General features: G+C 59.9%; 2 protein-coding genes across 2 annotated transcripts; both read right to left on the reverse strand.

Annotated features, from left to right (window-relative positions):
- Nucleotides 1-1219: 1219 nt before the first annotated feature.
- Nucleotides 1220-6975, reverse strand: KLK5 (kallikrein related peptidase 5). The gene is given in 6 exon segments (XM_037517109.1): nucleotides 1220-1372; nucleotides 3966-4099; nucleotides 4208-4464; nucleotides 5001-5216; nucleotides 5218-5254; nucleotides 6903-6975. Coding segments are annotated over 6 exon segments (870 nt in total).
- A 3892-nt stretch (nucleotides 6976-10867) lies between these two features.
- On the reverse strand, nucleotides 10868-26857 carry LOC119248683 (transmembrane protease serine 9-like). Its single transcript, XM_037515556.1, has 11 exons — nucleotides 26756-26857; nucleotides 26247-26406; nucleotides 25662-25909; nucleotides 24989-25125; nucleotides 23506-23660; nucleotides 16640-16686; nucleotides 16269-16316; nucleotides 15865-16021; nucleotides 13060-13307; nucleotides 11665-11801; nucleotides 10868-11143 (listed from the first exon to the last, which is right to left on the reverse strand). Exons 1-11 carry the CDS (start codon nucleotides 26820-26822, stop codon nucleotides 10985-10987), a joined length of 1563 nt encoding a protein of 520 aa, XP_037371453.1. The 5' UTR covers nucleotides 26823-26857; the 3' UTR covers nucleotides 10868-10984.
- Between the last annotated feature and the right edge of the window lie 109 nt (nucleotides 26858-26966).

A 26966-nucleotide genomic window follows, 5' to 3' on the forward strand; every position in this document is an offset into this window, starting at 1 on the left:
CGGCGCCGCGTCCGTGGCCGCCCGACCCGGCGCGGAGCGTAACCCGCGTCCGGCGCCTTCCGGCCCCGGGGGCCCCGCCGGTCCCACGCGAAGCCCCCGCTCCGCCCCGCGTCAGCCCGCCGCCCCCAGTGCGCAGGGTGCGCCCAGTCGGCCCGGCGACCCCCGACGGCGGCGGCGGCTTCCTGCTGCCTCGGCGCCGGCGGCCGCAGGTGCGCGTGTCGGGTCCGGCGGCCGCGGCCCACCGCGCGCCTCTGGGCCAAAGCGCCCGCAGACGGGGCGAGCTCCCGGCGAGCCGCGGGACGATCCTGAGCCTTTTCTGCCTCCTGCAAGTCACCGTCTCTGCGCTCAGGGCGCCTCGCTCCTTCCTCAGACTCTGCGTGCGGGCTGGCCTCCGCCGGCCCTCGGTGAGGCCCCGCCTCCCAGGCAACCCCCCGGGCGGTCCCTCCCCCGCGGATCGCTACCTCTAACCCCTGCTGCAAAGCCTCTGCCCTCTGCAGTCACCGGCACGTAGGCGCCAGGAATTAGGACGCGCTGGTCTTGGAAGGGGCGGTGACCCTCCCACACCACGCTGGGAAGCACACCCCCCAATTCCTGCTGTCCCTCAGCCCTCTCCGTTCAGACTGCTCAGAGTTCCTTCGGGTTCCCCCATCTCTGTACTGCTTGTCTCCCCTTGCTTAGAACGCAGCTCCAGGAGGTAGGGAGTCCTATTCCCTGTGTACCCCTGTGGGTATCCCCAGCACCTGGCCTGGCTCCTGGGAGAGCACCATCAATATTGGAGAAGGAAGTAAAGGGAGCTTGAGTGAATTTCTATTTTGTGGGGATTTTTTGGGGGGGTGCTTTGCAACTGAGCAAACAGGTGGAGGGAGGAGGAGGACGAGGGGAGTGGAGAGGGCACCACCGAGTGCGCTTCTCAGACTCTTTATTTCTGGGACCATGTGTGGGCCATAGCAGCAGAAAGAAGGTGGGCCCCGGAAGAAAGCATGGGGGGGCCAAGGCGCAGCCCCACCCTGGCCATCCGTGAACTGTCTCCAGGGTCCAGTCAGAGAGGCAAGGTCAGTCCATGGTGGAGAAGGGGTTCCCTGATTCCCGGGTACCCCAGGATGCTCAGGGAAGGGGCAGGAAGATGTACCTCCTCCCTGTATTGGGGAAAGAACTGGGTCCCTGTGGGAGTGTGGGTGTGGGGGGCAGCAAAGTGGGGGAGGTGTCCAGGGGTGACTCATCAGTTGGACCTGATAGTGTCCTGGATCCACTTGTTGAACTGGCAGAGGTTGGTGTAGACACCAGGTCTGTTGGGCTTGGCGCAGGGAAAATCCCCCCAGGACACGAGGCCTTGGAGAAAGTTGTTGCAGACCACAGGACCCCCAGAGTCGCCCTGTGGTGGAGCAACCGGGCAGAGGAGCCGAGAGGTGGCAGGAGGGAGACACAGATGGAGAGGGAGCAGGACCGGACACAGGTGGAGAAGGCAGAGGGGACGAGACAGACGAGAAGGAGGCGCAGGTAGAAGGAGAGAGACACAGGGAGAATATTAGCATTTCACCCCATGACCCACCTTAGAAACCCTACTTGTCCCCGATGAAGATTGTGCCCCATGACCACCACTGACATAGGGGCTGAGTAATTCTTGGTGGTGGGGGGCTGTGGGGGCACCTGAAGATGTTTAGAAGCATCCCCGACCCTCCGGGCACACTGAGACAGCAGACGTTGGCAGCGCCAAGGTCCAGGGGCAGAACCACTGTTGGGACGCTCTTGCCTTGCCTTGTCCTTAATTCGCCATAATTCCCTGTAATTGCCTCCCTGGAACAATACTCACTGCTCTTTGCTGTCATTTCTTATTTATGTTTATGCAAAACACGAATACCTACAGACTCCTGGTAATGATTACAAGGAAGCCTGAGATCTGGCTTCTTGCACTTGGACAGTTCCAAGGCCAAAGGGCTTGGCTGCCTCCGCCTCACATTCCAGCCTCTCGAGGCGAAACTGCCTTATTCGTGTCCTTGGCGTCGCAGCCCTGCAGAGCATCTTTGGAGAAGCGCTTGGCTAACGGCTCTGAGCCCTGGCCCTTGCCGCGTGTGGCTAATAACGAGTTAATGTGCAGGCGCACGCGAGCTCCTTAAACAGGTCCCCGCAATTAGCTGCCATGATGATTCTATCTGTATCATATTATCATGGCTATTATATCTTACTTTGAGTGGCCGCACCCAGATCACAGGCTGGTGTTGAAAAGCAACTTGAGGTCTACCCCCCCCCAAAAAAAAAATTATCTTGGCTACAGAGAAACTAAATTGTTTAAAATGCTGGCATTTGAATTTGATGCTCTGTCACCGATAAAAATCCTTTCACCCACACATCTGTCCAGACGAGTGGGCTGCCTTTGTGAGTGGGGACAGACATGAAGTTGGGAGACCTGCTAAGCTGTTGTAACTGTCAGGTTTATAAAACTGGTGGTGGGGCACCTCACTGTCAGGACAGGCCAGTGCCGAGAGGAGCGAGGAGAGAGCTGGTTCACTAGATCCTTGGAGGATCCCTGAGGCATGAATACAGGAAAGGGCCTCGAGGACTCACAGTTTCATTGTAATTTCTGTCCTTCTCAATGTGTTACAGACAGAAATTCTATGCTGGCTACCAAGAAATACCAGTTGAAATTCTGATTATTGAAATCCCAATTGAATTACTGAGGATTTCCTACAGCAAAGGCTGCAGTGAAGGCCTCATCTACTAAGGAACTGAGTGCCTCTAACTGTATTAGCCTCATGAGATTCTATTTAAAAAATCATACAAGAGTTGAGAAAATTAGGAAGTTATTTTGTGACAATTTGAAGACTCGTCTGGCTAGGGTAACAAGGAAAAAAATATTTGTTGATTATTGCCTCCCACCCATATCTCCACCCCCAAGTCCTTCTGATACCCCCATCCCTGCCACGCCACCTCCCAGACCCATCCACGCTGTCCCCAAACACGTTGACTTATTTCTGTTCATTGACCGGCCCCCTGCCCCAGGACCTTTGCACCTGCTTTTCTCACCCCTTAACCTTGGCAGGGCTGGCTCTTTGTGTCTGTTCACACACTACCTACGGGAACAGGCCCTCCCTTCCCAACCACCATTTTTAATATTATCTCTGACTGTTCACGGTCATAAAGTTTTTTTTTTCTGTATAACCCTAACCACCCTCTGAAATAATTACCTGGTATATACAGTTTCTTGGTCATGGATTTCTTTTTTAAGTTTGACTTCCTTCCCTCCCCGGCCCTTCCAACAGCTTTCTAACCAAGCCTCTGCATTAAAAATTCTCTTTTCTCAAACCCTACCAAAGGGTTCTATTTTCCTTCCTCAAGACATTTGACCAGCATTTGTTGGAAAACCTTCATACTACACAGTGTAAGGGAACAGGACACTTCATTGCCAGCCACCTGAAATTTACCACAATAAGAGACTAACTGAAGTCTGGGAGGTAAAGAGCCTCTTTAGATGTGATTGTTTTGTGCAGTGCACAACCTGCACAACCATACAAAGCAGACTTGATCTCTCCTTCTAGACCTGTGCTGCCCATTACACTAGCCACTAGCCACAGGGGGCTGTTGAGCCCCTGAAACATGGTAGCCCAAACTGAGATCTGCTGTCAATGTAAAAATACATGTGCCAACTTTGAGAATCTTCTATGGGGAAAAAAAGGATGTAAAATGTCTCATTTGTATTGCTTTATATTAATCACATTTTGAAATGACACTAGGATACATGAGATGAAATATGAAAGTTCATCTCACCTGTTTCTTTTTTTTTTTTCCCTTTAAAAACATTGCTACTAGAAAATTTCATTCTGTTTCTACTAGATAACGTTGCTCCAGAATGAGGCAGGGGTCCTAGCCAGTTTGACCCTCGCAGGGGCCCCCACATGTGGCAAGGCTGCAGATTACAGAGCCAGCCCCCCTGTGTACCTGCCAGTGAGCGGAACCGCTGTCACCCTTACCTGGCAGGAGTCTCGGCCATCTTGGTCGCCAGCACAGAACATGGTGGCGTCTATCTGTCCCGGGTAGGCAGCCTTGCACCTCTCCTGGCTCAGTATGGTGATGTTCAGGCATTGCAGAACCTTCGGGAAGTTAACTGTGAACAGAGACAGAGCAGAGCTGCAGCAGATGGAGGAGAAAGACGGGGTGGCAGAGAAGCAGAGGGAAGACGGGTGGGGGACATCTGGAGGCACCCGGAGCTCACCCTTGGGGCTGCTGGTCGTGCCCCAGCCAGAGACTATGCAGCTGGTGCCCGCAGATGGGCAGCGGGAGGAGATGCTGATGGGTTTGACGGTCTGGCTCTCGTGGATTCTTCGGTTGAGTTTGATGAGCATGAGGTCATTGGAATGACCTGGGTGGGAGTAGCCGGGGTGGGGGATGGATTTGATCCCCTTGAACAGCTGCTGCCCAGATTCATAGACAGGAGACAGAGAAAGGTGGCCCAGGCGGATTCGGACAACTCTGAAGAAGATGGCACAGGTCACCATCCACCCTGAGCCCATCCCCCCATCCAGGGCCAGCTACCACCCAAACCCAGTCCGGACCCCCACACCACCAACCAACCCCGGGCCCCACACCTGCATCTTCATCCGCAACCCCAGCCCTCTCCCACACAGAAACCGCCAATGAAGGCACTGCAACCCCAAATCTAACCAACCTAACCCCAACCCATCCTCGAGTCTATCCATCCTCAGTCTCAACTGCACCCCAGCTCCATCTCTATCTCCACCCCACCCCCTCCCATCTCACCCCCAATTCTAAAGCCAACCCGAATCACACCTTCATTCCCAAGCATCCATCAGAAGCATTTCCAACCCCAGGAATCCAGCCCACCCCTAACTCTGTCCTCTCCCTGCGACGCCAACCCAGGCCCCCCACTCTGCTCTCCGCCATTCGCCCTCCTCCTGCTCGCTCACCCCCAGTCCCGCCCGCCAGCCCTCCTCCTGGGCCAGACACCCCCCCAACGCCCCCCGCCCGCCTCCGCCGACCCCACTCACGGCTTGTGGCAGTGGGCGGCCGTGAGCAGCCACTGCGGGTGCACCACCACGGCGCCGCAGTACAGCTGGCTGTTGGACAGCAGCAGCGCGCCCTGCCACGGCTGGGCGTCCCGGTCGCACTCGGTCCCGTTCACGATGCGGCTGCTGCTGTCGTCCGACCTGGTGTCCTCCCCGGCCCGAGCTCCCGGGTGCGGCCGGAGGGCCCCCGGCGGCAGGGGGGTTGTCGCAGGTCACATCGTTCGCCAGAAGGGGCTCTGGGGGAGGGGGCGGGGCTTGAGCTCGGGGCGGGGCCTGGGCTCGGGGGGGTGGGTCTTAGAGTCGGGGGCGGAAGTCTGACCACGGCCGCTTGGTTGAGGGGGCGGGGCCGGGGCTTTAGGGGCGGGGCCTGGGGCGTGGGGGGGAGCCGCTGGGGAAGCAAGGCGTAGAACTTCAGGTTCGGGAGGTGAGGCTGAGCTCTGCCTGCAGTTCTCACGCTTTCTGGGAGGGACCCGAACGCATTGGGCAAGACCGGGGAGGGTGAAACTGCACAACCTCAGAGGAGAAGCCAAGGGTCTGGGGCCAGGGGAGCCTAGGGGTGGCCAGGAGAGCTGAGCTGAGCGGGTGGGATTGGGGTCAAGAAATAGAGTCATGCCTCAGTGAATGGGGTCCGGGCTGGTGGCAGCAGAGCCTGAGAGGTGAAAAGGGTTTGGGGTCGACTTGGGTAAGCCCAGGGCCAGGTCACGCCGCAGAGGTGCATACTACGAAGAGCCCCGATTCGCGGAGGGCAAGTGAGGCAGGGCTGCAGGAGTTGCAGGCAGGATGAGCTGGAGACTGTGAGCCAGAGGGAGCGCCACAGGGGCGGGGCCTGGCTGGGAGGGGACTCAACGCAGGATGGGGTAGGTGGCTCTACATGACATCGTACTAGCCAGTGCAGTTGAGGAAAGGGGTGGAGTCAGAGCTTATGGGCGGGGCAAGAGTTGGGGGAGCAGACCCCCTCCCCACAGAGTGCTCATAGCCACTGCTCTGTAGTAGTAGGGGACAGTGGGGGAGGGCAGGACTGGTTTTCTGAATTCTGAAACACAAACATACCTCACGCATCCTCCTGCCAACACCCTCCTCCCACACGCAGGCCTGCAGACACCTCACCCCACCACCCCAGTTTCCCCCCAGTGTCTCTGTTCTTCGCATTCCTGCTGACCAGAGAAACCTCGTTAGTGCAGATTCCCAAGAAAACCGCGCACCAGACTGTCACAGACAAGCACACATGCAGTCGCAAGGAGACACTGGCAACCCAGGCGCTCCCCAGGGGCACCGGTGTGGGCGACTTCCCACGATCTCCCGCAGCCACGCAGGGCGCGGGGACGCACGCCCCAAAGACAGCGATGCAGGACCCACCGCTGCCACACACACTGTCTCAGAGTCACAGCCCGCCCCACACCCGCGGTCCCCTGGGACGGGGCCCTGAACCCACACACACAGCCCATCCCACTCCCGCCCCACCCACACCAGGCCACAGGGACCCCAGAGCCCCAAGCTGCTCCACGGTCACTGGGTGGGCACTGGGTGAGCAAGTGCTGTCATCCCACACAATGCGGTGACGGGGCTGGGGGTGGGGGGGGGGCAGGGCAGGAGCCCAGAGGCCCTTGGTCAAGAGAAAAGCCAAATGGCCCCATGCACGGGCGCAGGCAGGTTTAGCCCACAGTGGCCACACGCCACCCCCACGAGGTGCGCGCACCGCCCACACCATCAAACTCGGCCCCTTGAGATGGGAGCAGGGACTGCCCACATGTGCACAGATACAAGCAGATTCCCAGTCACCCCATCTTGGACCCCAGGTTTCCAGTCACACAGGGTCCCTGGGATGGGCGCTCCAGTCACACTGTCAACCACGCCGCTGGCACGCACAAACAGGGGCTCCATTACCTGTGCCCCCCAGAATCAGGGCTGTGATCAGGGCACTGACCAGCCACTTCCCAGGAGGTCCTGCTATAGCCATGGCCACTGCACCTGGTGAGGAGGGAATGGGGATCCAGTGACTCCGGGAACCCCTCCTACCTCCCCTCTCTACCGGGTTTCCCAGACCCGGAGAAGGAACACCAGGGGCGCTAAATTGGGCCCCAGGAGCTGCAGGCTTGAAGCGGCTGACATCCAGCATACTTCTCCTCCAGTGGGGGGGAGAGGGAGGGGGGAGAGAGAAAAGAGAGAGATGGGTTGTAGCTGAGACCAGAGCTAAACCCTGAGGCCTCTGTCCCTCCCCAGCCCCCTCCCCAGGCCTCACCTGCCTCGTCCCCGGATAGGGGTGGGGAGCCCTCCCAGCTCCGTGCACTCCTCAGGCCTGCTGTCCTGCCCTGCCGCCTGACTCTGGGCACTGAGCCGGAGTTATAACCACCCACCCACTATCCCCAGGGCGAATTCCCAGGTAGTGAGGCGTCCTGCCAGGCCTCCGCAGTCACTCCTCCTGCCTCCCCCCACCTCCACCCCCAGAGCACCCCCCACCCAGTCTGGAGGGCCACTCCCTGGCCTGGGATTGGGGAGGGGTCTCTGCTTTCTGGCTGGCAAGCCCTGCATGCAAGGATTTTCTGGCTTCTCTGAGCCTCTCACTCTTTGCCTCTCACCACCCCGCCTCCTAAACATCTTTCCATCTTGGCCTCTGCGTTTTCAAGTCCTTTTGTCTGTGTCTGACACCCCACCTCCTCCATGGCTTGCTGTGACTTGGTATTTATGCCTCTGTCTGTGTGTCTTTGCATCTAAGACTTTTCGTCCCTCTGTCTCCCGTGCCCTGCATTTTGGGCTGGGAAAGCTCGGGTCACTCCACTAAGTGCCAGCCTCTCAACCCTTCTCCTGCCCCTCACCTGGGGCCCCGGCCTGGTTGAAAGGGGCAGGGATCCAGTCTGGGGGACCTTGAAGCCGCCTCAGCCTGCTGGACCAGCGGGGCGTGGGTGAGTTGGGCAGGGCTGCCTGTGGATGGGGAAAGCGCCTACTAGGCCAAGCTGGGGCGGTTGGCTCCTGCCTTTTTGCAAATGGGGCCCTGGGTGGGGAGCCCAGAAAGTGTTTTTGCCCCTGAGTGCCAGGTCATCTGAGACTGCCTCCCAGACCACTTCCCCATCCTGGCCCTTTGTCTGATGCTGCCCTCAACTGGCTCCACGTCTCCTCCCCACAAAGATGTGAGCCCCTGGTTCAACGCCTGTTTACCCCTGGCGACCCAGATCCATCCGTGAACAAAACTAAGGGCCAGATGCCTGGAAGCGCCATTGGCACGTTTCCGTGGCCCAGACCCTACAGGTAGGAGCAGTCCTCAGGAGGAGCAATCTTATTTTGGTGATTGCAATGAGCACAGTGTGCATGACAGTGGCCGAACCCCACCGGTGAGTTTGCAAACCTGAACTTGAGGCATGTGTTTCTGTTCTGCACAGGGCTTTGTAACAGCGCTGGGTCCCATTTACAAACTGAGTTAATCCAATGTCTTCAAACGTTGCAAACCACATTCCTAAAGCCAATCCATTCAATCTGGATGCTCGATTCAGGGCGCCCTTCCAGTGGTCAGGAGAACCTTCCAGAGCATATCGCTAAATGTCTATGCCTGTGTACATCACATTAGCCAGTAGGCTCGACGAGGGGATCTTTTGCATACCCCCGAGCCAGTGGTAACAGACAGAGTCACCTATCAGTGATGCGTGTCTAGTTGAAACCACGAGGCCACCCCGAAAAAAGGGAACAGTCTCTGACGCACAAGCTCCTGACGTACCACACGTGCAGGGTTGGTTCTGCTTCCAAAAATATTACTCATGGGAAGAGTCGGGCCTTTAAACCTTGGTGAGAGCAACAGTAGAGCCTCCCTGTGCCTCAGTTTCCCGACCTGAGAAATGGGAGCCACAGCTATGAGGATTAGTTTCGAGACACAGCCTCTAGAACAGAACCTGGCATGGGAACTGTCTGCCGTCAGCAGTGGCTGTTACCCATTCGAAAGACAGTTCCTCCTCAACTAACCCGACTTGGGTTTGGGGGGGGACATTCATAGACTGGGCTCAGGGTGACCCCCTTGAGTGTCATGGCCCTATTTATGGCTCAAAACAGGGTTGGTCAAGGTGGCCACGGGCCATTTGCATGAACTAATACTTCCATATATGCATAGACATCGACCACTCCCTCCTATCACGCCCCTTGGTAAGATTTGCTTCCTTGAGGCATGTAAATGTGGTTTTTCTCCAATTCTAGAGACCTTTGGAACTGAGGAATCCTGCTTTTTTCATCACCCTTTCACTGCCACATCATAAAATGACACATGGTTGACTTTGAGTATCTCCCAGGACATGGTCACTCTGTGTGAGGCCTTCCAACTTCACTCTGCTCTGTGCTGGGCAAAAAGGTGCCATCAATGTTAGTGAAACAAGTGGATAATGTCTGGAGGGGGGTGATGGGATTGGCTTATGGTGTTAAATCTCTCCAGCTGTCTGGTGGAGAGTAGACAATGGGGTGCGAAGGCAGAAGCCAGGAGTCCAGTGAAGTGGCCACAGCCGAGCCAGGTAGTCATCTTCGATTCTCCTGTTCCGACACATTCCTCCACTTACACCTCTGGCCCTGTGTTGTTCCCTCTTTTCCCTTTCCTCTGGGGAGCCACTACCTGTCCCACTCTCCACCATTTTTGTCTTGCTCAGAGAGGATGCAGGGGTGTGAGGAGAAGGCCTGTGAGGACAGGGCAGGCCTGGGCTACAGGCATAGAGGTGTGGAATCACACATGGTGGAAGTGGTGGGGAGAACCCAAAAAAACATACAGAAGCCTGGGTCCTCACCCCACTCCTAAGCTCACCTCATTTCTTCAGGAGCCTCCAGTGTCTCCTCCTCCCTACGCACTCTTCTCCTCTCCAGTGGGTCCCAACAGAGATCCTTCTGACTCTCAGATCTGCCCCTGTCCTTCCTCTTCTCGTGGCCCTCAGGACCAAGGTCAAGTTCCAGCTGGATCTCAGCCCCAGCTCCATCTTCCATCGACCTACATTCCCAGCCACGTCACCTGCTTCTGCCTCCAGCCCCAGCCTCCCCCATCCTGGATGATATATCATCTCTGGGGTGCACCAGGTGTTCTCACACCCTCAGGTTGTCCCCAGGAAAATGCCACCCACCCACCCTTCTCCTTGTGGTGAGCTCATTGTCAGCCTCCCTCCTCCAGCCCTCCCGGCCACAGCCCCAGCTTAGCCCTCACTGTCTCTCCTGCACCATCACTCAGCCTCCCCTGGATTGTCCCCTCAGGAGAGGGCTGCTCCTGCTCACAGGTCTTCCATGGCTCCCTATTGGCCATAGGACAGACCCAGCCTCTCCACGTGAAGTCTGGGGTCCTTGGGAATCGGGTCCCTGGTCTTGTCCTCTTACTCTCACCCCCACACACTGATCTCACCTCCCTGCTTTTGCTGTCAGGGAGATTTGGTGGAGAGTCACTGCTGAGTGCTAGTAGTCAAGGATGGAGGGAGGAAAAATCAAATCGGGTTGTAAATGGGAAGAGAGAATATCTGGGTCTCAGAGAGAAGGAAGCAGGGTGAGGCCAAGAGGCACCACCATGACTAAGCCCACTCTTGATGGCTCACATGGGGTCCCAGCCACGTGTTTGTCTTGGGTCTGATCAACAGCCCCTGTCAGGTCAGGAATCTACTATCCTGATTTTGAGGATGAGAAAACCTACAGATGGAGGGGGGCACTTCTCACAGTCTCGCCAGGGAGCGGGGTCCTCACTTGCCAGGCTTGTGACCCCTCCTGTGTGGACAGAAACTGTGCTATGGAATACCAGGGGAGGGGAGGTGCTTGAGGGGGGGGTCTTCCTGGATGCCCGGGGGTGGGATAAGGCTACAGCCCCACCCCCACTCCCTGATGCAAGGATGAGGCTGGCATAAAATCTGGGAGGAGGATTTATTAAGCGTGAAGGCTCAGGTCTGGGCAGATGGGGGCAGGCAAGGTCTTGCAGAAATCGTACACAGCCAGGGGGATGGGGGCGCAGATGGAAAGGTGGCTGCCCTGCGTCAGGGTCTGTAGGTTTGGATGACTCTTTGGATCCAGGCGCCGTATCTGCAGACGTCTGTGTAGACGCCAGGCTTGTCCTTGGATCCACAGGGGATGTTGCCCCAGGATACGAGGCCCCTGAGGCGGTCTCCACACACCAGTGGACCCCCAGAATCGCCCTGTGGAAAAGGGGAGTGGAGAATAGAGAAGAGGGGAGGGAGGGAACGCGAGGACAGTCTCAGAAACGGGTCTTGACTGCCTGGCCTTCCTTTGCGTCCATCTGGCTATGACTTATTCCTCCATCTCTGTCCCCTTCGCCCGTGCAAGTTCATCCATCTCATCCACGCAGGTAGGTGAGTTTTGACACAGACAGCAGAGCACTGTCATGATGGTGGATGACGGTGAAGGAAACCCAAGTTAAAGGCCTTTGGGAGTGGGCATGGCGCCAGGCCCTCTCTCCCTGGGAGGGCACCATCTGCCTCCTCCTGCGTGTCTGGCTCTTGATCTCTGGAGCTGCACCCTGCCCCGTCCCCGTGTCTGGCTGTCGCCGGCTCTCTGCCTGCCCCTGCCCACGTCCCTGTGTGTCGAACTGAATGTGTCTTTTGGGTTCTGGCTCTCTCCAGGCCCTATGGGGAAAGCGCTAGCTTGGTCGAGTCTCTCTTCCCGCCTCTGCCCCTGGCCAGGTGGCCGGTGTCCTCACCTGGCAGGAGTCTTTCCCGTACTTCTCGTCCCCAGCGCACACCATGTTCCGGGTGATCTGGTCAGGGTAGGCGCGCTCACACTGCTCGCGTGACACCAGGTGGATGTAGGCGCACTGCAGCGTGTTCGGGAAGCCCCCTGCGGGGAGAGGCACCGGGCTCACGCACAGCCCCCGTCCTCGCGCCATTCCTTATGGCCCGGGCCTGACTCCCACCTGCTCCGTCTTCCTATTTGTCCCCCAGTCTCAGACCATTTCCACTGGTTCTGACTCCTGATTAGTCCCTCTTTTTTTTTTTTAAGATTTATTTATTTTTATACAAGAACTGGGGTACAGGCCAGAGGCACAGGAGGGTGAGAGGATTCACCAGAGACAGAGCCGGGAGCAGAACAGGCAGACGGACCGAAATACACTGCTGAGGCGGGCAGCGGGGAGACAGGAGAGGTCTGCCGCGCCGTGTGGGTATCTCCCTGGCCGTCGGGGAATCGAACCCGCGCTGCAGAGGCTGCGGACAGCTCCACAGTGCAGCGCTCAACACGCTGCGCCACCGGGGAGGCCCTGCTTGGCCCCTCTTTGCATGGCTCTTCTCTCCCATTGGCCGGTCTTCCCCGTTAACCCCTTCTCTGCTACGCCTCGTGTTCTGTTGGTTTTTCCTGCCTCTGCTTGTCTCTCTTCCATCGGTGCCGCCCCCTTCAGCCATCCGGCTGACCCCTAGACTTCTGGGGCACCCCTACCCCGTCAGACCCCTCCTCCCGAATTGAAGCCTTCTTGCCTATTCGTTTATCCTGATTGGTCACCACATAACCACTGGTTCTTACCTATTGGGCCTCCATCCCCTGGCCCACTTCCCTATTGGTCCTTTCCTAAGTGGCCCTGCCCTCCCCTTCCTATTGGTCCTCCATCCCCGGCCCACCTCCCCATTGGCCCTTTCCTAACTGGCCCCGCCCTCCCCCATTTGGTCGCCCTTTCCTATTGGTCCTCCACCCCCTGGTCCACCTTCGGTACTTCCTGCTGGTCCCCTGGACTTGTTTCTTCTTCCAGGGAAGACCGTGGACCCCCGGCTCTCGCCGGTTCTCCGCCAGTTGTCTCTCCGCATCCTTCAGCTCCCGCCCACGGTGCTGACCTTTCTTCTTCCACTAGCCCCGCCCCCATGTGCCCCCTTCTGCTCATCTGTGCATTCTGATTGGTCCCGGCTGACGGGGCCTCCTGACCACCGTGTCCCCCGGGCCTCCCTCCTCGCCGACTTCGCCTCGGGCCTGGCTCTCCAGACCGCGCACCCAGGCCCGCTGTCGGCTGCTCACCCGCTGGCCCTGCCCCCCCGTGACGCGCCGCCCCCCGCCGCCCCGCTGGTGCTCCCGTGAGCCCACCCCCTCGCGACCCGCCAGCGACCCCACTGACCGTCCGCTGTCTTGCCCCAGCCCAGGATGTGGCAGCTGGTGTGGGAGGCCGAGCAGTCCCGCTCCAAGGCCAGGGGCTGGATGTGCTCCGAGAGCCTGACCCCGTGCGACAGGCGCAGGAGCATGATGTCCTGGTCGTGGGTGGCGGCGTTGTAGCCCGGGTGGGGCACCGTCCGGACAACAGACAACACCTCCTGGTGATTCTCCTTTTGCTGCAGGTTGTGCTTCCCCAGGTAGACCGTAAGATTCCTGGGAGAAAGGAAGCTGGTTCCTCCTGAGCTCTTGGGCTGCAGCTGAGATTCCAGAGGGGCCGTGGTGGGAGGTGGGCGCCCTGGGCCACCCGCTGGCCTGCTCCCTTCCCAGTGTCCTCCGTGGCAAGTGATGGCTCCGTCCTCCGAAAACAGCCTCAGAGGCTGCTCTTGACTCTGCATCATGCCTCACATGCCAGCCGTCCAGAAGCCCCTTTGGCTCGCCACTCAGCAACCACCCTCAGGTCCCCCGCCACTGTCATCTTGTCCTGAGCCCCCATCTTTTCTTTACCTGGATGCCAGCGGCAGCCACCTCACTAGACCCCTTGCTTCTGCCTTTGCCCCAAGCTGGTCTACCCTCCACAAAGCAGCCAGAGATATTTTAACAACATAAGCCGATCCTGTGACCTTCTAGATATTACTTCCTCCTCCAGCCCCAGCCATGCTGGCTTCCCTGCCTTTCCTCGAAGACAACAGTCAGCCTCTCACCCCAGGACCTTTGCACAGACTGTCCCCTCTGCCAGCAATGCTTTGCCCCAGACACCTGCACGGCTCACACGCTCACCTCCTTCAGTCACCTGCTTGGCAAAGCCTTCCTGGCTGGCCCATTAAAATGAAAATGTCTGCCCACAGGCAGTTCCCCTGTCCTTCTCCTGCTCTCTTTGCACCCTAGACCTGTCATCACCATCTGGTGGACTAAATACATATTATTATTTACTCGTTTTATTATGTCTCCACCTGCCAGAGCTGCGCTGCCCAGCAGGACTTTCTGTAGCAATGGAAAGGCTCTCTGTGCTGTCTCACAGGCAGCTGCCCAGCATGAGCCTTGTGGCCAGTGGCCTAAATGGCACAGCTCGAGGACATCGGACACAGCCCTCTCCATGCCAGACTGGTGCCTGGCATGTCAGGGTGCAAAATAAATCACCCCACACCACTCTGGGTTCTTCTCAGGCGGGGCCGGTAATCCAAGCAGTGTGAGGTGGGGAAGCAAAGGAAAAGCAGTGAGTGGACTAACTCACCTCAGGACAGTCTGCATGGTCGTACGTTCTAGAGAATAATGGAGGGACCAGAATATCTGTCCTTTGTTTTAGGACTGGAGCATAAAGGAGAGACAGGAATTGACAAGAAGAGGGTCACCTCAACCCTGCCTTGAGAGTAAAGGCAAGACTCTCAGAGAGAGATAAGCCTCAAATAGAAGGACACCCCCAAACTACATGCTTCTCGTGGGGGAACAGCAATTGTTCTTCCACCAGAATAAGGGCAGAGACCCAGACACCCTGACCGCATCCTCGATGAGGGCGGGACGAGGGCTTGGCGAGACCAGGGGCTTCTCCTCACCTCCAGGGTCCTCCCCGCTCTTGGGCCAAGCCGGCTGCCTCCTGTAAGTCCCGGTGACAGACCCCAGGTGCACAGGGGCCTTGCTGGGCCTCCAGTTCCCACCCGCCATGCCAAGAGGCCAACTCCAGGCCTGTCGGGCAAAGACCCTCTGAGGCCTCCGGGGAGACTGATCCCACAGACGCATGAGGATGACTCAGCAGCATCTGTGAGATGGATCTGAGGGTCACTCCCTTGCTCGGAAGCTTTCTGTGGCTCCTCAGCTGCCAAGCACCTCAGCCCACCATGCTCCCTTTGGCCCGTCCAGGCACCCAGCAGGTGCTCCTGATTCGTCTGCGCGAGTGAAAACATGGGGTTGAAGCCAGAGCTCCCTGAGTCTGGGGAGCTGTCCCAGGGTCCTGGGGTCTGTGGCTGAACCCACCCTGAGGATGGGCTCCTGCTGGTTTCCAGACGCTGAGTCCCCGTTAGCTACCTCTTCGAGCTGCAGAATGGAGCCGAGAGTCCGGGGTGGGGGGGCAGAAAAGGGACCTAAACGGCTTAGCTCGTCACCCGGCCTGTCCCCAGTGTCGAACAGAATGGCTGCGGCTGTTAGCCCCGTGGGTCTGTCAGCCCCATTGGGTCCCGGCTCTCCACACTCCTTCCTCCCTGCCGACCTTGGGTGACCTCCCACCGGCTTTGACATGACCCACCCTCATGTCCTGTGCTCTGCGCTCCAGCGGCCACCCTTCCTGGGCGCTCCCCTGCCCACACCCGGCAGCTTCTCTCCCGGCCCCAGAGGGGAGAAACACAGCACCCCCCACCCCCACTGGTAGCTCAACTGAAACATCCCAGGGCCAGCCCTGTCCCCCCCAAGTCCTGCTGTGGGACTCAAAGACCCCCCCCCCCGCACCCCTCGTCCCCTCTGCTGCTCCTGGGCCTGGCCCGGGGCCGTGACCACAGGTGCCCCGGCTGATGCTTTGCCAACCAGACCAGGCTCCGCCGCCCCCCCTGCCGTGAGCTCCCGCCCCTTCGGTCCCGACGCGTTTCCCAGCAGGAGCTCAGTTCCCAAAGCCATTTTGCTTGCTTTCTCCTGACCGCCCAGGGCCCAGGCCGCAGTGAGGTCCAGGCCAGCTCAACCTGGCCATGGGCCTCGTGCAGGGACGGTGAGGCCCGGCCTGAGCCTGCGCGACGCCCTTGGGGGTGCCGTCCCAGTGGCTGCTCCTCCCCGCGGGCCCGGGACTCACGGTTTCTTGCAGTGGGCAGCAGTGAGGACCCACTGGGGGTGGACGAGGACGCCCCCGCAGAGCAGGTGGCCCGAGGTGTAGAGCGCCGCCTGGTAGGGGTGCGACTCCTGCTCGCAGGGCCCGCCGTGGAGCACCTTGTCCTGGAACTCCGCCCCGGCTGGGGTGGGGGGGTCTGCGTCAGAGGGAGCCCCACGCCCGGTGCCTCCCCGCAGCCAGCCCAGCGCCTGCTCCCCACGACGTCCTCACCCCAACCTCATCCTCCTCCCCCGACCCACCTCCCACCCCAGCTCCAGCCTAGCCCCCCACCTCCCCATTCCAAGCCCACCCCTCCTCCGCACCCACATGAACCCCTCATTTCCAGTGCTCCCCATCCCCGGCCTCCCTGGGCCCTTCCCTTCTCGCACCTGCAGCCATCAGGGCCAGGGCCGCCACCAGCATCTTCACCGCCATTCCTGAGGGGAAAGCCAGGCGCCCATCAGCCCCCCACCGTCCTCGCCCTCCCCACCATCCTCTGCGGTGCCCTGGACGGCCCTCTCCAGCCCTTACGCTGTCCTTGGCCTGGCCCCTGTCTCCTGGCCTCCAAGGCCGCCTCTGCCCCAGCACCAGGCCCGCAGGGCGTGCTCCCGGCCCTCCCTCCTCCGTGCAGCTCTGAGCTCTGCCTTCCAGTGACAGGACTGGGCTGGCCTGGGCCCCAAGGCCTGCCGCCCCGGGAGTTTCGGCCACCCTGGCCACCGGCTCCCCCGGCCTGTGGGCTCTGGGGTGCCTGCGGACTTACCTGCGGCCGCTGCCCCCGGGCTCCTGGGTTGGGGCAGAAACAGCGCGTGTCAGGGCAGATGCTGGCGCCAGGCAGGGAGAAAAGCAGGGAGCTCCTGAGAGGACCGAGAGCACAGAGGCCACCTCGGAGGGAGGATGGGGGTGGGGCGGGGAAAGAAGAGCAGCAGGACCCAGGGCTACCACACGTCAGACGGGCAACTGGCTTCCCCACCTTCCTGAAAGCGGCCAGCCTTGTCCCCAGATGCTCCTGGTGCTTCCTTTTAACCCCTGTTTCCCTCAGTCCCTGAGGCAGGAGCTGCCCCACCCTTTTCCTCCTCACCCTGGCCTCCCACACACATTCCTCCTGGCCCCACAGCAAGATGACCCCTGACCCCGGCTTGCAGGAGAACCCAGTCACTGAGGGCCAGGGGGTCGAGGGAGGAGGCTGGGGGCTGCACTCTGGGTCTGAGGGCGGGGCAGGGGGCTGGACCCTGGGTCTGAGGGCGGGGCTAGGGGCCTGGACCCCAGGTCTGAGGGATGGGCTGGGGGCCTGGAATTCTGGACCTTCAAGAAGAAACAGTGAGCAAGGACACACCTGAGTCGAAGGGAGGAAGGGTCAGAGCTTGTTCTTGGGTCCCTAGACTTCTGGACCCATCAGAAAGTGCCTGAAGACCCAAACACCCCCTCCCCCACCTGCTCCAGGACCCGCCCACCTCAGTCTCAGGCATTGCTGCCCCTGCCAGCCCTCGCTCACGCGGCCAGCCGGGGTTCAGTGGGGTTGGGGTGAATCACGCACCTGCCCGTGAGTCCTCTGTGGTGCTGCCGACCTCCCCGTCCCCAGCAGCAGCAGCAGCCGGGCAGCCAGCAGAAAGCGTGTGTCACCCAGCTGTCCCGCCCCTGCCCTGGGCTGGGGCGAAGACCCAGGCTGGATGGGGAAAGGGCCTGGAACAATCGGGCTTTGTCCACCCCCAGACCCCGTGCCTGGCCCCTGGCAGCTCCATGTCTCAACCTCTCTTCCGGGCAGGCCGCTGTATAACAGCTTCCCTGTGTCCCAGCCTGCAGGGAGCTGCTGCCCTGCAGGGAGCTGGAGTTTTTGGAGAGCACCTGTTCACTCTGCATGCGGAGTCCCAGGGTGGTAGAAGTTCTGCAAACAGAACTTCTTCCCAGAACTGACTCCTGTTCTGAGGACGTGCTGGCTTCTGCGCGTGTTCCCTGTTAACCAGGAAAACTTGTTTTCAGTTGTAACTTACTCATCTGTATAAGCAAAAACACAATTGCGTGCTATTTTCTTGTTCCTTTGTTCGTATCTTTAATAAAAACTCGGGCTGGGAGAGTGAGAGGCAGAGCTGCTCTAGATGGCTCCCCCCAACCTCCCCCTGCTGCAAATTCATTTAGTCCCGAGTCTTCGTTAACAGCAGAGAACTTCCTCGGCTGCCCTGTCCATGCCCCCCCAGCCCATCTCTCTGCTGGCCACGATGGGGTGTCTCCGTATCTGCGTCTTGTCCGTGTGTCTCTCCTGCTCAGTGTCCCTGACTGTCTTTCCCCTTGATTCTCTGGGTCCACGCAGATGCTTTGAAAGTTCTGGATCCCCTCCTGGGTTTCCAAGAGCAGCCTGTGGGTCTACACTGGGGAGGGGGCTCTAAGGAGGGGGTGGTGTGGGAGACGCTGGTGGGGCCCAGGAGGGTGTCCGGACGTGGGGAGAGACGTGACCATAGCGGGATCAAGAAAACGCGAGGGTGCTGAGAAACGAGAGTCCTGGCAAAGCCGCAGAAGGGGTCCCGGAACTTGGCCCCCTGGTGGGAGGAGAGGGGGTGGAGGCCTGTGTGGGCCAGAGGCCGAGCGTGTGTGGGCCTGTGTGGCGGGAAGTGGGGGTGGGTGTGGCGGGCACAGGGCAGATGCTGGGTGTGAGAAGGCAAATGGGGGCTTAGGGAAGCCGTTGAGTAACCAGGGCCTGGTGCTAGTGAGGCCACCTCAGCGCCTGCCCGGCTGCCGCTGCAGGGAACTCATGTTCTTGCTTGAAATGGGGCCCATCACCGGGATGAAAACGTGCCGGCATCCAGTGTACCCTCTGGGGCTCCTCCACCCCAGCCCTTCTGTCCCCTCAGCACCACCCCTTCCCCGCTCATGTCCTCTGAGACCAGCATCACCTTCCCAGCCAGCAGGGGCCCGTTGCTGCCTCTCTGTTCCCATGGCCCAGCTCCAACTCTCTCCCCTCGGCCATCGCCTGAGCCCTCTGTCTCCTCTCTGCCCCTCCTCTGTCTCCTCCACTTGCCCCCCAGGGGCTCTCCCTCCTTCTGGAGCTGCCCCTGCCCTCTCCTGCTTCCACCCGCCCTGCCCATCCCTGGGGACAGAGTCCCGGCCCCTCAGCCCCCTGCTGAAGCAACCTGAGCACCCAAGGCAGCCCTGGCTGAGGAAAAGAAAATGCCAGCTGCCCCTGCAGGTCGCCATGTTTCTAGTCGTGTGAGCTGAAGAAAAGGAAAGCAGAAAGAAACTGGAGCTCTGTCAGTGTTTCATCTAGCCCACACGTCCACGATACCGTCACGCCAACGTGAGATCAACTGGGACAAATGGAAAAACATTGTTCTCCTTTTTTATCTGCTGGCTTGTTTACTGCACACGCATGGAGTCTAAGATCCCGTTCACGCTTCTCGAGCCTTTCAGTGGGAACTGGACATGGGTCACCAGCCAGGCGCCAGTGCGGGAGTGGCCGCCATCTTGTCAGGCTCAGTCCTGCCCCCTGTTCTCCTGCTCAGTCATGGCGGTTGTCCGAAGCTTCCCCGAGCTACCCCCACAACTCCTAGCCCTTCTCCTGGCCTATTCCCTTTTCTCAGCTTCTCCTGGCACCGATAACTTGTCCTTCAAGTCTTGGTTTGGCCATCACCTCCTTCAGGAAGCCTTCCCTGAACACCACCCTCTGCAGTTAGTTTAGTCACTCTCTTGTCTGAGTTCCCGCAGCAGGTGCCTCCCTCATGTCTCCCTGCATCATGATCATCTGGATCCTTGTCCGTCTCCCCCACCGGACCTCCAACTCCTTGAGGGCAGATTCCGGGGCTTACTCACCCCGATGTCCCAAGCATCCACGCAGGACTGGCCCACAGGGAGCCTTAGGAAATGTTGACCAAATGACTAAATGACTTCATTACGCCCACTCCCTTCTTACAGATAAGAAAACTGAGGCTGGGAAGCTAATTTCTCAATGCCAGACGCCCAGGAAGTAATGGAGTTCAACTTCCAACATGGCGTGGATGTGGCCCACCCAGGCTCACCTGTCTGCCACACCGCGGCTGTGTTGGACAGGTGGATTGGGGAGCGAGGTGGCCACTGGAGGGGAGTGGAGGAACTTCTAAGACTAGGGTGTTTCAAGCCCGACCCAGGTTTTGCCACCCCTCCTCCCACAGTGCTCATTTATGGGGTGTTTCCTTCTGAATCGACATGTTCTGCAAGTCTTCAATAAAGAACATGCTTCTGGGCCTCCCTGGTGGCACAAGGGGTTAAGACGCAGCCTGTGAAGCTGTCCACAGCCTCTGCAGCACGAGTGCAATCCCTGGCCAGGGAGAAACCCACATGGTGCAGCAGTCCTCTCCTGCCTCACCCGTTGCTCCCCTCAACAGTGTCTTCAGTTCGTCTGCCTGTTCTGCTCCCCGCTCTGTCTCTGGTGAATTCTCACCCTCCTGCACCTCTGACCCTACCCCAGTTCTTGTATATATAAACAAATCTTAAAAAATAAAATAAAATAAAATCCCCACATCTCAGGCCTCCCTGGTGGCGCAGGCATTTGAGCACGGCACTGTGAAGCTGTCCACAGCCTCTGCAGTGCCAGTTCGATCCCCGCCGGCCTTGGAGCAACCCACATGGTGAGCAGACCTCTCCTGTTTCACCCACTGCTCCCCTCAGCAGTGTATTTTGTCAGTCTGCCTGTTCTGTTCCCTGCTCTGTCTCTGGTGAATCCTCTCACCCCTTGCACATCTGGCCTGTACCCCGACTCTTGTATAAATAAAATAAATCTTTAAAAAAAAAATCCCCACATCTCTTTTCCCAACCTTTAAAAAAAAAAAACATGCTTCTAAAAAAAGGTCACAAGGGAGACCCTTTTCACAAAGACGGCGCCAAAAGTAAAAGCTTTCCTAAATCCGAGGCCACAGGCTTCATACTTCCCCCCCTTCCGCAGCCCAAGACACCGCAACCCAAATCAGGGAACGCACCTCAGGAGAATCGAGGTGACCACTAGGCCACCAAGTCCCCCGTGAAGAGAGAGGAGAGAAGACAGGACACGCTCTGTTCATGCTGGACATCAAGATCTGCACACACCAGCTGAATCAGGCTGTGGAGAAGCTCCGACACTCACGTGGCCGCAGCCAGGGCCCTCAGGCCTGGTGGAGAGGACAGGGCAGAGGCTCATGGGGCCTGATGAGGGCACTTTGGGTGTTGCCCACTAAATTAGGATCCTCTAGAGGGAACCCCCGCTGGCTCACGCTAAGTATAAATGTTTACACCATAAAAAGAAGAAAAGAAAACGTTTGAGGGTAAGCAGTAAAAAGTGCCCTGAGGCACAACTAGCAAAACCCAATGCTCATCAGAGGCAGGTTCTGTGTCAGGTGATATTCTAGCACTTTCTGAATCTCAAACTGACTTTATCTTTACGGCCCTGGAAAGTGGGTGCTGTTCCTCTCATTTCCAGTATAAAGAAACAGGGGTGGGGATGTGAGGTGCCTGAGTGCAAAGCTTGCAGGTGTTGGAAGTGGGATTGACGCCCAGGAGGTCTGGCTTCCAGAGTTAATGCCTTTTCTTGTTCAAAATTCGACAAGAGGGCGCTCTCCAGCCACCCGCCTGGAGACACACGCACAAACGGGAGCTGCTGAGGCAGGGCTAGGCGGCCCCAGGCTGACTGCAGCCACTGCAGTGTGTGCTACTTAGAAACAATTTGGGTTGGATATTGATTCGGGGAGGCTTGCTGCAGAGTGGAAGATTTGATGGAGCTTAATGGGGTTAAAAATCTCTGTCATTCTTTCAACTTTAAGGCAGGAAGAGGATGTGAAATCCTAGATCTGAGGGAGGAGCCTGGGGACCAGGGCCCCAGTCTGAGGGAGGTAGGAGGGCGCCTGGACTCGGGTCTGAAGGAGGGGCGGGGCCTGGACGCCTGGGTCTGAGGGAGGGGGCGGGGCCTGGACTCCTGGTCTGAGGGAGGGGCGGGGCCTGGGCTCCTGGGTCTGAGGGAGGGGCGGGGCCTGGACAGGGTCTGTTGGAGGGGCGGGTCTGGACGCCTGGCCTGAGGGGCGGGGCCTGGACTCCTGGTCTGAGGGAGGGGCGGGGCCTGGACCAGGGTCTGAGGGAGGGGCGGGGCCTGGACGCCTGGGTCTGAGGGAGGGGAGGGGCCTGGACTCCTGGTCTGAGGGAGGGGCGGGGCCTGGGCTCCTGGGTCTGAGGGAGGGGGGCCTGGACCAGGGTCTGCGGGAGGGGCGGGGCCTGGACTCCTGTGTTTTACGGGAAGGCAGCAATTACCCTCTTATATGCAGGAATCAGTAGCTGCAGAATTTCTCCAACACCAGGGTGTGTGTGTGTATTGGGGTGCAGAGATATGTAAGTGGGAGATGAGATGAAGAAGGAAGGATTTGGAGGCTATTGGCCCAGGGGAATTCTGGGGAGAAACTGGAAAGGCAGGTAGGAGAGCCCTGGCTGCAGGAGATCCCTGTCAGCAGCGTCTGAGGCGTGACCGCCAGGGGAGCCTCGGAAGCAGCAGGTTGGGAGAGGCCAGGCTGAGTCACTGGGGACGGTTCCCCTCCCCCTTCCACGGGCCCATCCCTGCCTTCCTTGCAAATAGAAGCCCCCCTACCCGCGTTCTCACTGGTCCTGTCTTCCTGTCAGGAAGCCGAGTGCTCATCTTGGCAGGTCCTCATGGGGCCCAGGTGACCTACCCGCCACCCTGCTTCTAATGTCCCGTGAAATGCCGGGAAGCTTGCACATTTCCCCCCACCCCCCATGAAGCAGCCTCATCTCTCTCCCCTCCCGTCTCCCCTGGCTCCTTTCCCTCCTCTGTCCCATTTTACAAGAGGGAAGCAGAGACCTGGCAAAGGGAGACAGCATGGGCAGTGAGCAGCCGGGGCTCCCGCCTCACCTTGGCTCTGTCAGGCTCAACCTGCTGCCTCAAGAGCCCCCACCTGCGTGTCTCGGGCTCCCAGCTCGAGCTCGCACAGCTGCACAGACGCACTGCCGCTCCCTTCCAAGTCCCAGGAAGGGCGGCCCCCCACAAGTGTGCTACACACAACTGGATGGAGAGGCCTCTCAGACTTTATTCTGTGAGTATTTCATTGTACACAGCGGGGGTCAGAGATTTAGGTCTCTCTGTATCTCCCGTTTCTCCTCCACAGCAGACAACATAAGCACTCTTGCACAACACAGCTCTGCATAATGATCATCCTTGACGGCTGCATGTGTCCTGTCTCAACCCGGCCCACTGTTTACTTTACAGTCCACGCCGCTGGGGCATGCTTAGTTCTGGTGTGATTGATGTCATGAATTCGGGCCTTGCGCCATATGTTTTTTTGGGGTAGCCTCTTCCTAGAATCAGAACAATGGGTCATACATAGGTGGTGAGTAAGGTGTTGCCTTCCATAAAAATGGTACCAGGTTTATAGTCCCGGTGGTTGAGTGCTGGGTACACGCTGCATCCTTCCTAGTGCTGAGGATTCGGGGTTCCTTGATGGGGTTTTAGGTCCTTGCCAATTCGATGGGTTCACACACGTGACATGATGTGGAAATTCGAATGCGTCTTTGAGGAAAGGTAAAGTCAAACTTGAGTCTAGGCCACGGGACATCTGATTTCTGCGAATTTCCTGTTGGGGTGGTCGCGGTGGGGAGATGGGGGTACTAGCGGTGGAGAGATGGGGGTACTAGCGGTAACTCTTCATGGTCTTCTTTATCCAACTGAAGAACTTGCAGACTTGGGTGTAGACACCGGGGTCGTTGACTTGGCCACAAGGGAAGGTTCCCCAGGACACCAGGCCTTGCAGGGTCCCTTTGCACATCAGGGGTCCCCCTGAGTCACCCTGAAGGGAGAGAGCAGATGAGTTTCAGCTACAGAGCAAGTCCCAGGTTCTAGCTAAGTGTCATTCACTGGACCCATGGACTTCCACCCTGGCCAATGGGAAGAGACTCGCTGTCCAGGGGACCAATGGGAGAACAGGAATTGGAACTGGTGGGAGGGCAAAAAAGATTCTCTGAAAACATTGGTTTGAGTCCCAGCCAAGACGGCCAATCACAGAGAAGGGGCGGGGCTTCTGGGGCTCAGTGTCCATTCACACTTCTGCGGGGGTGGAAACCGGGGACGGGGCCGATGACATCATTCACAGGACCCAGTGCAAAATGAACACATGAACCCCTGGTTCAAAAAGTATTTAGGGGGCCTCCCTGATGGCACAAGGGGTTGAGACACAACCTGTGAAGCTATCCACAGCCTCTGCAGCATGAGTTCGATCCCTGGCCAGGGAGCTACCCACATGGCGCGGCAGACCTCTCCTGTCTCCCTCTGCTGCCCCCTCGGCAGGGTGTTTCAGTCAGTCTGCCTGTTCTGCTCCCCGCTCTGTCTGTGGTGAATCCTCTCACCTCCCGCACCTCTGGCCTGCACCCCAGCTCGTGTGTGCATAAATTAATCTTAAAAAGGGAGAAATCCCGGCAGAGAAAACACCGCGGAAGAAAAGCGTGGAATGAACTTGGGTGTGAGAGAGACTTGGGGGAAGAGGACGCGGGGAGACGATGCGCAGAGGCAGAGAGGTGCCAGCGATGAGGGCGGGGAGCGAAGAGGAGGGGCAGCGGGCCGGATGCGGGGAGGCAGACGAGCGTCCAGCCTGCAATCTCAGCGACCGCAGTAGCGCAGTTCTGAGGACGCTTCAGGAAATCAAGTTTAACTTGAAAAACAAAATCCACGATGAACACGGCAGCCACGTTCGGATAACGGGGTTACTCCGCGCAGTGCTGTGCTGGGCCCCCTTGGGGTCTGGAGACGCGGGGACCCCAGCGAGGGGCCGCGCTCTGCCCGGGCTGACTGTGCCCTGTGGCCTCCGCACGGCGTGAGGCCTTTAGGACACTCGGGGTTCCCTCCCGAGTGACTCTGCCGAAGCCCCTCGAGTGTGCGCGACAGCCAGTGGCTCCGGCGCCTGCCCGCCCCCCAGCCCTGTCCCTCCCTGCCACGGGCAGCCCCATCCGCGGGGCCGCGCGCCCCAGGGGCTCCCGCCCGGCCCCGGGAAGGCGCAGGCGGGAGGAGCTCGGGAAGCCAGGCCCGGGCGGGCAGGGGCGACGCGCTCCTCGCCAGGGTCGCCCACAGAGTCCGCGTGGGGGGAACAGGAGGGCGACGCAGCCGGGGCGGGGCGGGGCTCACGTTGCAGGCGTTGGTCTTGGAGTCGGGGATGCCGGCGCACAGCATGGACTTTCCCAGCAGGTCCTTGTAAACTTTCTTGCAGTCTTGGGAGGAGATGAGCTTGACGTTCGTGCACATGAGCTGCGTGGGGAAGGTCACTGCGGGGAGCGGGGGCTGTTAGTGAGCCGCGTCTGCGCGCACCCTGGGTGCTGATGGGGAGGGGGTGGGGCCCAGGGTCCTGGAAGGGGAAACCTGAGGTGCTTGTGGGCTCACAGCAGGACCGTGAAAAGGAGGCTGAACCTGGACCCCGGGCCTGAGGGGGCGGGGCCTGGATTCCAGGTCTGAGGCAGGGGCGGGGCCTGGACTCCCGGGTCTGAGGCAGGGGCGGGGCCTGGACTCCGGGTCTGAGGCAGGGGCGGGGCCTGGGCTCCAGGGCGGGGCAGGGGCGGGGCCTGGACTTCGGGGCGGGGCAGGGGCGGGGCCTGGACTCCGGGTCTGAGGCAGGGGCGGGGCCTGGGCTTCTGGGCGGGGCAGGGGCGGGGCCTGGACTTCAGGTCTGAGGGAGGGGGCGGGACCTGGATTCGGGGGCGGGGCAGGGGCGGGGCCTGGACTCCGGGTCTGCGGGGGCCGGAACTGGACCCCGGGCCTGAGCGGGGAGGGGCCGGGGCTGCGCGAGGGCCCCAGGCGGCCTCACCGTCAGGGCTGGTGGTGGTGCCCCAGCCAGAAACTGTGCACATGGTCCCGGGGGGCTCGCAGCGCGAGGTGAGGCTGACTGGCTTCACCCTGGCTGACAGCTTGGCCGGGCTGTTGAGTCTCACCAGCATGATGTCGTTGACGTGGGTCTGCGTGGAGTACTGCGGGTGCACGATGGACCGCGTGGCCCTGATCTTCTGGCTACTCTTGTCCTCCAGCTTTTCGCTGCCCATGTGCACTACGTACTCACTGGAAAGGGCGCCGCGGTCAGAGGGAGAGGGTGACTGGGGGGCGAGACCCAAAGAGGGGGGACAAACACGGGGGGGGGGACAGACACGGCGAGGGGCGGGCAGAGAGCCAGAGAGAGGGGGGACAGAGGCCCAGAGAGGGGGGACAGAGGCCCAGAGAGGGGGGACAGAGGCCCAGAGAGGGGGGACAGAGGCCCAGGGAGGGGGGACAGAGGCCCAGAGAGGGGGACAGAGGCCCAGAGAGGGGGGACAGAGGCCCAGGGAGGGGGACAGAGGCCCAGGGAGGGGGACAGAGGCCCAGGGAGGGGGGCGGCCCGGGGGCACTGGGCAGCACCCACCTCATCTTGCAGTGGGCGGCGGTGAGCACCCAGCGCTCGCTGAGCAGCACGCCCCCGCAGTGGAGCTGGCTCCCCCTGAGCAGGGCCACCTGCGAGGGGTTGGAGCCTGGAGTACACGGGACCCCATCGATGATCTTCTCCCCGCTCTTGTCGCCCTGGCCTGAGAGAGACAGAAACGCGGTGACGGGGGAAGCCTGAGGCGGCAGCCGAGGTGGGGGTGGAGACGGCGCTGGAGACGGGCGGCGGGACGGACGGACAGACGAGCGCGCGGGAGGAAAGCAGAGCGCAGAGAAGCGGGAGACGGAGGCGGGGACGCCGGGCGCATGCTCGGAAACCGGGGCGCCGCTGGTCCAGAGGCAGCCGCGAGAACGGGGGTCCCGGTCGGGGGGCTGGGAGGGGGCCGGCATCTCCCTGCCCGACTCCCCCGCCGTCAGAAAGAAGCGGAAGAAAGGGGAGGAAGCTGCTGGCGGCATGGGGGTCCGAAGCGGGGGCTCCATGGGGGTTCTCACCTTGCTGGGCACTCCCCAGGGCAGAGAGCAGAAGGGTCAGCAGAAGCGGGAGCAGGGGCCCCGCCATGGTGGGCTCTGGGCCTTGGGGTGGCGCGCGGAGGGGGGTCGCCTGCTGGGCCTGGGAAGACAGAGAGCTCAGGCGGCGGGAGGGGGACCCCAGCCTCCTCCCTCAGCCCCCCTTACTCCTTGGGACCCAGGAAGCTGGGTCCCC

This window comes from Talpa occidentalis, unplaced genomic scaffold, assembly GCF_014898055.3.
Source record: "Talpa occidentalis isolate TD23 unplaced genomic scaffold, MPIMG_talOcc4v2.1 talOcc4.17, whole genome shotgun sequence".
In the NCBI taxonomy this organism is placed as follows: domain Eukaryota; kingdom Metazoa; phylum Chordata; class Mammalia; order Eulipotyphla; family Talpidae; genus Talpa; species Talpa occidentalis.